The sequence below is a fragment of the Epinephelus lanceolatus genome, chromosome 10 (genome assembly GCF_041903045.1).
Source record: "Epinephelus lanceolatus isolate andai-2023 chromosome 10, ASM4190304v1, whole genome shotgun sequence".
Classification (NCBI taxonomy): domain Eukaryota; kingdom Metazoa; phylum Chordata; class Actinopteri; order Perciformes; family Serranidae; genus Epinephelus; species Epinephelus lanceolatus.
In genome coordinates, this window is record NC_135743.1 from 8,632,229 (window position 1) to 8,645,954 (window position 13,726).

The 13,726-nt window shown below is 43.5% G+C and overlaps 1 protein-coding gene across 2 annotated transcripts in view; it reads left to right on the top strand.

The window, feature by feature from the left end:
- rftn1b (raftlin, lipid raft linker 1b) overlaps positions 1-13,726 on the top strand; it is a 170,019-nt gene that overhangs the window by 120,800 nt on the left and 35,493 nt on the right. For both annotated transcript variants that reach the window (XM_033640549.2, XM_033640550.2), the window contains exon 7: positions 11,925-12,043. In XM_033640549.2, coding sequence (XP_033496440.1) covers positions 11,925-12,043 — 119 coding nt within the window. The remainder of the gene's footprint in view (positions 1-11,924; positions 12,044-13,726) is intronic.

Consider the following 13,726-nt stretch of genomic DNA (forward strand, 5'->3'; position numbering starts at 1 on the left):
AATGGCAAAATGTTAGCACTCTAAATTGCTAGAGGTTTTAAATGAAGTTGAGACACTGCAATGGTGTCTTACAGATGACAGAAGGACGGAGTCTGTTTTCACCAGTGTGCTGTGTGCAGCTGACATAATGATTCTTTCTTTATAGAGGATGCTTTAGAAGCTGGAGTTCATGGCGCCGTTTGGTATCCTCTTTTAAACTATTTCCTGTTTGGGTTTTCCTCTTCCATCAGACCCCAGCGGCAGCTCTATGCTTCGCTCTGACACTGGAGAAATAAGCCAGCCAGAGTAAATAAGAGTCATAATTCATTAATCTGGGAAAGTGAACGCCTCAGCAACTCTGAAACATAGATAATTAACCTGATAACAAATTAGTGCCTCCTTGCATATTTTATGTCCTGAGAATGGAGTAATGAAGTGTATTATTATGATTCAATTTTTTTCTGCTTATTAGAGTCCTCCAACATATTTTGCATTTTTCATGCGCTGCTAAGATATGCGTCTCTTGAACAGTGAAATTACTGGGCAGGATTGAAAGCACATCAGCTGCGTTATGAAACCGTCTCTGCCTTCACTGACTTATAGGACTGAACTCAGCCCACAGCTTAGGCTCAGCCACTTTAGAAAACAGACAACTTTACAGAGGTGAATACTGTACTTTGTGGATTTTGCTCTCTTGAGAGTAGCTGGCAGTATGACATCAAAGCAGCAACCCGCTTGTTGTTAGCAGCTAATTACATCAAACAGCCGTGCAGCTCGGCTTCAGAACCAGCATCCATTCCTGCCGTTTCTGTATTTAGCAACTTCTTTGAGACGAGTTTCTGAATTCACGATGAGACACTCGACACAATGCAGGAGACCATCTTGGTCTCATAGACATCAGGGACACGTTTGACAGCAAAAGAGCACACTAAAGGACAGGGACTGACAGAGACAGTTGGGTGGGTGATCGGAGTGACAGTGACAGTGACAGCATTGTTTTCAGATACAGCACAGAGCAAACCAGTGAGCTTCAACTTTCATGTCAAAGTCTAATGAGTACAATTGTGATTTTTCAAAGACTGACCTTCTGCTATGTTTTTTACTTTCATCCTGCTGCACTAATATTGTTTTTACACTCTCTATCCCTTTAGAAGAAGTGTTGCTGAGCCTGCCTGCTTTTTATTATGTATGGCAACAGTCAGTCAGCCAACCACTTTGGCCCAGGCTGAAATATCTCAATAACTATTGGATAGATTGCCATGAAATTCGTTACAGATATAAATAGTGCCAAAAGAGTGAGTCCTAATGATTTTGGTCATCCTCTGACATTTCCTCTTGCTTCTCAAGAGGGTTGACATTTGTGGTTTTGAGTGAAATGTCTCCACATCTATTGGATGGATATCCATGAAATTCAGTGCATGTATTCATGTTGCCCTCAAAAGGGATTGTAATATCTTTGTTAATCCCTTCACTTTTTGTCTATAGTGCCTTCATCACGTTCTCACTGCCAATTCAGTCAGTCAGGGTTGGGGGGAAAAATCAATACAGCATAATAGTGCGATATTTTTGCGTGGCAACATCTTATCGTCACACACTTCCAAGTAGTGATTCTTTTCAACATATATGAAATCACAATAATATTGTATCATGATTTAAGTATCGTATTGTAAATCCTCTGATGATTCCCACCCCTACAGCTCAGTGACCCTCAAACTATGACACTCTAGGTACCCCTCCAGCTTCAGTTTCGGACGCTCAGGGATAGTATATCAATTTACGCTTGTTACATGCATTGCATCCTTTCAAAATAAACCTCTGTTTTCACAGGAAATGTACAGCTTCCACATGTTAAATGCATACAGTCTCTTTTCAAAATAGTCTTAGTGAGTAGGGGTAAAAAGCTTTGATTTTGGGTTTACTTCCTTTAGTTTAGGTAACAGAAATACATAGTAAGGTTTAGAAAAAGCATCATGGTTTGGCTTAAAGTAAGTAGGCCTTCATTTGTTTATTAGAAATGTAATGTAATGTTGCGTGACATACGTCATTAGCACACTATGCTACTCATGCTAGCACACAACATTGTTGTTTACATAACTAAACTGACTTGTGGACAGCGGTCTCCAGGGTGAAAGTCCAAAGTTTGTTTGACCCATATACCTCCCCACCCACCCGCCAGCCCTATGCTGACTTTCGCGCATTTAATATAACAGTAGTTGCCACCACCCGGTGCATCTCATATTCCCGCTAAAGGGCCACTGAACAAGTGTCAGTATTTGACGAGTTGGAAGTGACACCAGGTTGGCAAAACTCATGACATTCCCAACACTCTCAGTAGGCATACTTCCTATTAAATGCTTGCTAAGCTCAGATGATGAACATGAAAAAATTAAATTAATTAATTAATAAATTAAACCTGCTAAACATCAGCATGTTAGTATTTTCTCCTGTTCTCTATACATTTTTAAGAGCTAACAGATCCATGGCAGATGCATTTCATTGTATTTGAATGTAAAATTGTACTTTTTAAAGTATATAACAGTAAACTTAAACTTGCGTAGTTACTGTGAGCACATTAGCATGCTAATGTCTGCATTTAGCTCAAAGCACTGCTGTGTCTCAGTACAGCCTCAGTTGTACTTTGCAATAAATGCTAAAAGGCAGATTTTAGCATGCTAACTTGCTAAACTAAGATGTTGAACAAGGTAAACATTAAACCTGCAAAACATAAGCATGTTAGCATTTATTTTTGTTTCTATTATAGTTTTAAGTGCTGACAGAGCCATAGAAGATGCATTTCATTGCATTCAAGTGTAAAATTGTACTTTTTAATGTGACAATAGGATTGAACTTGCATGAGCATGTTAGCATGCTAATGTCTGCATTTAGCTCGGAGCACCGCTGTGCCTAATGCAGCCTCACAGAGCTGCTGGCATGGCTGCAGACTCTCAGTCTTCTTTAGCAATGTGTTGCTTCACATCTTATTATTTCTAAGAGCTGGCTGGTACGGCTTCAACCATCTACTTCTAAGAGCCTCTGAAGTGCCTTGCTCACAGGAAAAGAGCCTGAAGGATGGGAGAGATCTGAGAGATGCTATTCCTTATTTGAACCACAGACTCTCATCTGAGAAATTTTACAGACCTGCCTGATTGGAAAGTTTTAAGCAGTTGTAATACTGTGTAATCTGGGACAGATTATAATTTGGCATCTTTGGGAATACAACAGATTTTCCATCAGTCATCCACCCAAATTAATAAAGATCTATTTCAGTGCCAACCCCGTTTTTACTGCGAGTCAACAGCAGCCACTAAAAGTAAACCATACATTAACAATTATTCATAATTGCGCCATTGTTATGCAAAGCCATCATTCAGTAATTGATTGAAATTAATTATCCGTGCGGCTCAGTGCATCTGATACCAACATTCCAAATAGTAACATAATTTATAATCAACTTGAAAGCACTTAGAGCTGCTTAGTACGTTAAAGGGATAGTTAAACCCCCATATCAATCTACATGTCTGCCTTCTTTTGAATATAATGGAACTAGAGAGCACTCGGCTTGTGATGCTTGAAGCAAAAACTGAACTACACCCGCCAACCGTGTCACTGCGCAGAAGAAAGCATCCATCTACTGTTAGCTCCACTAGCAATACTGAGCTAGCTAAGATTACAGCTCAGCCAAGGAGTTACTGTTACCATTTATATATAGTTATCACACTTATAAATTGCTCAAAGCCTCTCTAAAGACTACAGTGTAATTTCCAGATTTGTCCTTATCTCGTCTGTATAGCTGTCCTGTACTCATGACAGAGCTAACTTTTGAGTATTCAGATTAATTATACTGTAGACTTATTATTACTAGAGGACGCCATTATTGTTTGCATGTCATGAGCAGGAGCCTCTTATCGATGAGGAGATGCTTGCTTCCTTCTGCACGCTGATACAGCGGGTATAGTTCTTTGGCGCTTTTAGTATTACAAGCTGAGTGCCATCTAGTCCCATTATGTTCAACACATTCTCACTCCAACCTCGTCACATATTGACATTTTGGTCATAGACTTTCCACATCCACATACGTCGTGAAGGGTACCCTGGGTGTGTTGGTTGTTGACGTTCTTGGACGCCGTGTCAAATTCTGCTTCTTACATGCATTGTCTTCTTTCAAAATACACTTCTGTTTTCACAGGAAATTCAACGTTTACAAACAGGCTCTTTCAAAATAAATGCACTACGTTGGTACAACACTGCGAATTGACATTTGTTTTCCTTCAACAACAAACACACATGGTTGGGTTTCAGAAAAGAGAACAGGGTTTGGCTTTAGAATCTTACACCGCTCTCTTAGGTGAAGGTCTTTGTTATTTTGGACCCATACACCACCCCTCCCGCCCACCCCACTCAGACGTTCCCCACCTTAATTTTCTTCCTTGTCCCGCCGCGTTTCCCCCTGACGCTGCAGGACACCGTTAAACTATAACAGCAACCGGCCGCGTACCATGCCCATGTTAAAGAACGCCTTTTTTCTTTGGTTTCTGACACCACAAGTCACTGCCCAAGCGCCGGACTTCGACGACTTTGGAGTGAGACCGTGCTCACAGCTGATATCTCCAACACTCAGCGACTACAAACCAATCTAGACTCATAGACAGACCTGTAGTAAAGGGGAAAAATATGTATTTTTGATTTTTGGATGAACTGTCCCTTTGGGGCAGCTGTGACTCAGAGGTAGATCGGGTCGTCCACTAATCCGAAGTATCCCTGGGCAAGATACTGAACCCCAAATTGCTCCTGATGGCGGTTTCATTAGTGTGTTGAGAGCGTGTGAATGGTTACTGAGTAGCCACCAGGCCACCAGTGTGTGAATGTGTGTTAATGGGTGAATGTGACATCTAGTGTGAAAGCACTTTGAGTGGTCGAAGGCCTGGAATGGTGCTGTACAAGTGCTGTCCATTTGCCCTTTAATCATGGAGGGATGAAGGGCAAATGGAGCCAATCAGCATGGGGATATATCAGTATGTGACCCTCATATAAAGTGGTTTATTGTCCTTAATTGTTTAGAATTTCATCCCTCTGATTTTTATGCTCTCGCCCTGCTTATATTAATGCATGTACTGTATATGGACTTAACCCCTCCTTTTACTTAAATAAGAATAATTAGCATGATTAATAGAATTTATTCACCTTCTGAAGACTTAGAGTTAAAAATCCCATTGCATTTACTGTGAGGAGCAAGGATTGTGTTGTTTATATAGCTGATTGTTGACCTAGAGTTCCTGCAGCCTTTTGTTTTAGCATGTGCCTCACTGAGCACCGACTCTGGTCTCTTCCAAAACACTGTGCTACCTTTCTATCGTCTCTGATAGTCGGCTGTTTGGCGCGGTCCAGAGGGATCCACATTTACACACAAAAACGCACCGTGTCCCCATGCTCCTTCTAAAGATGGGTTTCCATGGTGAAGCTGGATGAGAAAGCATTAGGGGGCATTGTTTGCATATGTATGTGTGTATCTGAGTGAGTGTGTGTGTGTGTGTGTGTGTGTGTGTGTACAATGGATCACTTAGATTTTGTGAGTCCTGTCTAGTGTGAGTGAGTGGAGACCTCGCTCGTGCCATTGCAATATTGAATTTACAGATCCTTAGCTGCACGCAGGCCCCACTGTCATAAGACACGCATTAAAGATTCATACTAACTGTGGCACTGCCTGCAAACACACACACAGACACACACACATAATAGGCCTACATGCATCCCCGTACAGTTTACCTTCAAAGTCCCATACATGAGCCCATGTACACACACAAAATACACACTAAGTTCACACTTCCTCCCTGGAGTTGGGAGCAGGGTGGGGGGTTCAGTTTGTTTACTGGAGAACTGACAGTAATGGTGTTGACGGGGAGTTTGCCTTTGTTACTTGTATAGCTTAAGCTATCTCCAGAGCCACAATGAGGATTTGTAGCCCCGTTGTGAGACATTGAGCTATTCATATGCATGACAGTCAGCGCTCACTGGTTTCTAAATTTGGGCAAAGCCAATGGAGGGAGAGAAGGAGAGAGAGAGAGCAAGAGAGATACAGGGAATATGAAATTCCAATAAGGTTTTTTTTTTTTTTCCGTGAACAGAGATTCAGGGAAGGGAAACCATGTGCAACACTTCTGTGAGACAAAAGTTGATGAGAGGTGGAATTAGAACTGCAATGTTTGTGCGTGTGCATATCTAAATCATCTGTGTGACTGTGTATAAAGGTTCTGACAGCGCAGCATGTGTCCCCTCCGTCTCTGAGTCGCAGTCAGAAGACAGGTCTGTGTTCACTTAGCTCTGGCGGTTTAAACCATGCAGTTCAGTGAAGAGAAAAGTAGATCATGCTCACAGTTGCAGCGCTTAAATGGATGACTGTGAAGTAAAAGGGCGCCATTTATTTATCAGTCTGTGATCATCCGTATACATTGGTACCTCCGCAGGCACAAGTCCAACAAAGAGTTTGACAGCACTGGCGACGATCCACAAATGTTACTGATGCTAAAGTTCTGTTTTGTTTTTGTTTTCCCTGCACTGAAATACAGTCCTCTGTGTCTAGTGAAGGAAATGATTGCTCCCACATAAGCTGTAGTCACAAAAATATAATTATCTTTAAGTTTTGCCAAGTTAAAAATGTTAAAACTCCAGCGTGTAATTGCCAGTGCATGTAATTCCCAGGGTGGATGGAGGATAAATCCCTTCCACAGCTGTGAGAAAGCAAATGTTCTCACCCTCAGCCTCCTGGTTCACTCTGGCCTGTGCATATGGCTGGGCTCATATAACGTAGGAGCTGTAACTTGGCGGAAAATGGAAATTAATTACTATTAATAAAGATTAAGGACTGTTTGTCCACCTGTAGTCTGTATTTAGACCAAAGCAAACAGAACACACATATGCAAACACCCCCTGGTATCCAATCCTCTGTTCCTTCTCTACCAGCTCAAGTCTGCCTGGTAACCCACAGGTACCAGCCTGCCAGCTGCCAAACCATCACATCCAATCCACACACACACACACACACACACACGCACACACACACATTAAACACCCTGGTCTCTTTTCCCTTTCTCTCTCTGGATGTCCACTCATCCCGTTTGAAATATAGATAAGCTGTCAGCAGCCTGTCTCCAGTTCTCTGAGGCAGCGCCTGGCACACATGTTTAAATCATGTCAGCAGACATGACCTTGGGCAGGGTCACTTTCCGGCTCGGCAGTGGACAGCTGGACGTGAACACATACAGCACACGCTGATCTGTGAAAGTGCAAGGACTTGTGAGCACATGAATGCACACTTTGTGAATGTTTTATGTGATTTCACATTAAATTATACTCAAAACACATACAGTATATGAATTATAATCCAAATAAATATAACTCAGTAGCTCGGTTTCAACTAGTGCAGAATGCTGTAGCTTGCATTTTAGCCAGGACAGATCGTAGGTCACATATCACCCCAATTCTCACCTCCCTCCACTGGTCGCCAGTTAACTTCAGAATTGATTTTATGATTCTTTTAATAACTTTTAAAGCTCAACATGGTTTAGCAACGAGTTATACAGCTGAGCGTCTGACTACCTATGCTCCAAGTTGTGACCTGAGATCCTCAAGCCTACCCTCACTAGTCGTCCCTAGATCAAGACTGGTAACTAGGGGTGACCGGGCTTTTGCAATCAAGGCCTGAGGAGATTAGGCTGGCTAGCACATTAGCCATTTTTAAATCATTGCTTAAAACATATTTTTATAGGAAAGCTTTCCCTTGTCTTATTTCTCTGCACTTTGTGAAGCACTTTGTAGCCTTGTTTCGATAAGTGCTATACAAATAAATATTATACTATTATATTATAATATTTATAATATTTATAATATTTAATTAACCACTTTTTCTTAATGATGCAACCAGTAAAAGTAGATCATGGGTTGTTACATTACAGGAAAACCCCATTGAATATCTGCCTTGTACTGTAGCTAATCAACTGTAACTCCAATTTCCACTGGTGAACCAGAGTCACGCCAAAAAACAAAGTTTCCATAGAAACGTCTCAAACCACACCTGCAACGTATTATACATCAAACACTCTTGATCCATATGTTCACCATGCTCCACATAATTGCTACATCACCAATAACTTGCTAAATACACTTTTACAGAGTTTCTGATTCCCATATGGAAGATTTTATCATGTCCAAGGCCAAACAAACACAGCAGCAGAGTGACTGCCAATATAAAAGACTACAATTAATTCCACTTCCAACCTCACACTACAGAGGCTCAGATGAGCCTGAGGGCATCTAAGGACAGAAACGCCTCTGCTCACCACAGCTGCCTGTTGGACACCTGAGTCTGCAGGCTGAGCTGATTTCTGCTCACAGTTTGGAGAGACCCTCCTGTTCACTGGGCACCTGCATCTTTACTGTTACCAACCAAATGTCTGATATTGTTTTGGAGACTGTCTTTGAAACACCTTTTGTGAGGCACAGCCTGTCCCAGCTGACACTCACTGGGACAGGTCGCCAGGCAATTACAGGGCTGACTCTTTGGCCACGTCCACACTAATGTTTTCATTTTAAAACATTTCAAAAATGAATCTCTGTACACTCAAGCATTTTAGCACCTGTCCATATTTACATGCTTGAAAATGTGTATCACATCACTATTCATGGGCATGCACACACTGGTGTAAACAGGAAGCTGATTGTCAAATCTGTGGTTGGTTGCCATATTACAGAAAATACTATGGAGATGACGGCAAGATTTGAGATCCTATTAATGCAAATCTCATGTAGTATTTCTTCTTGTCTCACCTTTTAGGCCTTCTGATGTCATTAACAACCAGAGCCTATAATTTCCAACGGGCACAGACTCACCAACAGACACTGATTAACCGAAATAAGCAGAGTTCAAGTATCTCGGGGTCTTGTTCACAAGTGAGGGTAGAATGAAGCATGAGATGGATCAGCGGTTTAGTGCAACTTCTGCAGTGATGTGGGCGCTGCGCAAGACCGTCGTGGTGACGAGGTAGTGACCGAAAGAATGAGATCATGGAAACAAGCAGCCAAAATGAGTTTCCTCCGTGGGGTGTCTGGGCTCAGCCTTAGAGATAGGATAAGGAAGTCAGACATCTGGAGGGAGCTCAGAGTAGAGCCGCTGCTTCTTTGCATCGAAAGGGTCAGTTGAGGTGGTTTGGGCATCTGATCAGGATGCCTCCTGGGACACCTCTGTTAGAGGTGCTCCAGGCACGTCCCACTGGTAGGAGGCCCTGGGGCAGACCCAGAACACACTGGAAGGATTACATATCTCATCTGGCCTGGGAACGCCTTGGGGTCCCCCAGGAGGAGCTGGAAAGCGCTGCTGGGGAGACGGACATCTGGAGTGCTTTGCTTGGCCTGCTGCCCCTGCGACGGATGGATGGAAGCGTCTTTCAGATTACCCCAGAACATCTTGTCAAGAATTAACCTCACAGCTGCCCGATAATTTACCACCCAGTTGTGGCACTGTGGATCTTACAGAACTCACCTCAGTCTTTCTCTGTCACTTGATGGTTCCAGCTTCTCAAATGTGACAATTTGCTGCTTGTTCTTGTCTTGACTTGATAGTAAATCAAAGTTTGGACTGTTGCTAGGACAAAACAAGACATCCGAAGACATCACTTTCAGCTTTTGGAAATTATGAATAGCCTTTTTCAGAGTTTTCTCATGTTTTTCTGGACCAAATGATAAAATAATCTGTAGCTTAATTGAGTATGAAAATCATTTTTAGCTGCATTTTAGCTGGAATAACAACAAATTCTGAGGCCATTCAGACTTTGCAGCAGTAAGTGAGGCACAATGGCACACAGCTTCATGGGAACAACTTCCTGTTTCTCTGTCGTTCCCTCGTTGGAAACACTGTGTGCTAGAAATCCATGTACAACAGCAGGTTTGCGAACATGTCCATGAATATTAGGAACAAACTGCCTCCAAACGGACTTGATATGTGCAGCCAAAGACCTCAGATCTCCATTCAAACACCCACACACCAAAAACTACAAAGTCAACACTTTAAGTTTCAGTCTATGTGTTTGTGTCAGCATTGTGCATTGGGTGTGTGTTGGTGATCCTCCGTCATGTGGGTGCTGATTTCAGCTGCTGTGTGTCACTTGCTGTCACCCTGCCACTCCAGCTATCTGACTCTCTCCCTCCGTTTGCTTCTGTGTCTTTCAGTCCCAATGCTGTCACTCCCTGTTTTTAGTGCGACTGTATTTGCATGCCTCGCCCCACGACCTTGAGTGTGAGTCACGGGGGGATGGAGAGCAATTTTACTGAGGGCGCACGGTGGTTTTTGCAAGTGTAAACAACTTATTCTCAGTCGGCCCGCCGGCTGCTCGGCTCAGCTCTCAGTCAATAGGCGCAAGATAATGTTTATTCGTGCACGCAACCGGTGCATTCCCCTGACGGTCTCAACGCCCCCAGCAACAAACTTCTTCTCATCCACTTCCCTCGTTCTCCCCCTCTCTCTATCCTCGGCTCAGCCTCTGTCTGCATTATCACCAGAGACAGGCTGCTCCCTCTAGAGCACCGAGACAGAAACCTTGTGTCGATCTCACCTGAGTGATCCCTGTCGTGCCGGCAGGGAACCGATGGTGGGCCTCAGCGCCTCACATTTTCCGGAAAGGCTTCTTTCCAATTATGTGCCAAAGGCTGACGAATGAGTTGGAGAAGCGTTGGACTGGGGGTGGAAGGGGGTGATGGTGGGAGTGGAGGTAGAGGAAAGGCAAAAGGGTGGATGGGGTGAACAACGACAATGTCTGTATTTGAGAGAGTAGATGTCTGAGAGATGTCTTCAATTGAGCGTGCACGGGTCCTAAATAGGTTTTCAGGGAGGGGGAAATAAAAGACCCTGTCATCCCTCCACTCCATCTCTCCTACTGTCTTGCTCACTCCCTCCTTCTCTTTCTATCTTTCCTCTCCCTCCCTCTCTCCACGGGCCCTCCAGCCGCCTCTCATCCCCCTATTATTAGGGCACAGTAATGAAATGTGGAGTGTCTCGTATTGGTGCCTGGGCCCCTGCAAACTGCATTAGTGTGTAAATGGTGTGGGAGTAATGAGAAAGCACTCAGGCCAGCCGGGAAGACTGGACCATGGGGCGTGTATTGTGTCCATGTGTTTGTGTGTGTGCCTGCATGTAATGTGCATGTGCATCAAATGAATAGCAAGAGACATTGGGTGGAGAGGGGTCCTGGCTCTTGGGGGCCGGAGTGGTGTTTCTGTCTCCGATGCCAATCCTGCGATTGTTAGCTTCCAACAGAAGAGAGGCTTAGAAAATCTATTTGGTCAGCAGCACACAATCTCAGTAGTGGCCTAAAGCATCAACGTCAATGTCTTCATGTGGCTCACTTAATTCAAGTCTTTTTAAGGTGAATTATGCAGGCTTAGCAAAAGGATTTATGCTTTAATGCCTTACGGACTAACTTCATTAAATCAGTGGCTACATTTTGCCATCACTAAAATCTGTCCGTCTTTTTTTTTTAAAAGCGTTCGCACTTACTCCCGATTCTCTGAATCCTATCAGCTATTGCACTCGTCTTGTTTCCCAGCTGTAATTAGCCTTTGTTTAGCTGTCGAGCATGAAAACCAGCAGGGCTCCAGGTCCTGAAAACCCACTGATGTAGCGCATAATGTCTCCTCTTCTTTTTTAACATCCCAGAAGGGGAATACCTGCTCCTTTTCTTTTACACTTTCTCCCTGCATAATGTATAAGTGCACATTGCTCATACAAATGGCCCACACCACTGGCTATGTAATAAAGGGCTGTGTGTGAATGTGGCTGAGTGATATCATTCCATTTCCTCTGGCCTGGAGGGCCTAAAGGAGCCGCAGAGACAAGACAGACACGCTCCATCCAGTAAATACTCTTTTCACGGCTGGATTTTTTTTCTCCTTCTCTGCAGATATGCTGCCTAAGTCGGTGGAAAGTGTCTTCATCTTCCAGGAGGCGAGCGAGAGCGAGCCGAATGCAGCCACCCCGACATATGACGCCATCGTAGTGGAGCAGTGGACCGTCATTAACGTGAGTGGAGATTTTTCTTTTTCTCACAGTGTCAGATTTTGTGCTCTTGTCGAAAAGGTCGCATGAAATAATTCTGTCGTCCAAATTAATGATTCCAGGCTATTTGTAATTAAAGCAGCTTAGCATCCAAGGAATTACACATCCAAATGACATTATACACCTCAGGATTTAAAACGTTCAGTTCCAGTGAAAGGAGTCGAGCGACCTATATGGATGAGAAGAGGAAAGTGAGCATGTAGAGTTTGGGGTGATGAACAGGTGTATAGCACCATGGAGGAGACCAGAGTCTGTGTCCCACCACAGACCTGAAATCAACATTTGGCATGTTTTAAATATAAAAGTCACTAATTAAAAGTAAGACCTGAATAAATGAGTGGAGAAACACAAGGGGAGCAGATGCCTTAATACAGAGCACAAGGGCTCACTGAATGGTTTGATGAGAATGAAAATGATGTGAATCATAAGCTGTGGCCTTCACAGTCACCACATCTCAGCCCAAATGAACATGAATGGGAGATTCTGACATGACGTGTTAGACAGCACTCTCCGCCACATCAAAACACCCAATGAGAAAATATCTTTCAGGAGAATAGTGTTTATCCCTCCACTAGACGTTCACAGACTAAAGCCCTATTCAGACCAAAGATTCACAACAAGACGCGCTGAAACTTGTGATTACTGACAATACACCGGTCTGCAACGTTCTGACAACCTGCCAGTTTACACCAGTGTGACTAGATGGCTTTTCAAGTAGAAGTAACAACTGTAAGAGTTGGTGTTTTGAGCATAGCTGTCAAGTCTCCTGTTTTGGCTGGGAAACTACCGTATTTTACCCCTCTTTCCTGCTGTCCTCCCGTATTAGTATTTTCCCGTAAATCTCCCGTATTATAATAACATAATAACCCTGTATTATAACGCAGGAATGTTCACAGCATTTCAATGTCAACAAAGGTAGGCCTATCAGATTCTGATCACCTAACTGTAGTTAGTAAGTGGTTGACAAGTGGTTATTTTAGATTTCCTGTACACCTGTCTTAAAATGTAAGGGATACTGGAGCTTGGTTGGGGTGGTGGGACGGCTCGCAGCGGCGCCGGAAAATTTCCCTTATTTTCAAATCCAAAACTTGACAGGTATGGTTTTGAGTATGTGTGTGACATAAGCACAGAAAGCTAGCAGCAGCAGCAACTCACCGTCAGGCACCAACACTCTGTGAGGATGGACGTAGGTGTAGATAAAAACATGAAAGTAGCATGACTTTTACGTTGACAAAATTAAGGACGTTTACTTTCTAAATTGAAGCAGTAACATCACAAATTGGTTAGTCTCGCTCTCCAGACCTTTCTCAAGAAAAGAAAGGTCTGGCTGGGCCGACTCTCACTTTAAGATTGGAGTAAAAAACGCCCTTGCTGCTTGTATTTCTTTCAACCAATCACAATCGTTCTGGGCGGTGCCACAGCAACGGTGCGCTTGCAAAAATATTGCCGGGGGGGGAACAGGTTTTGGTGTAACATAGTCTGAGTGGGCAGAAGTTCGCTGCATAGATCAGCCTCTTTGGGCGGAACGAGCCACCCGCTGAAGTCCCGCCCTACCACCTCCGGTTGTGTAGCAGTTTTCAACCGTTTTCAACCATTTTCAGTACGTCCTTTACTAACTTTTACGGTGTTTGAACTTGCGGGGATGTA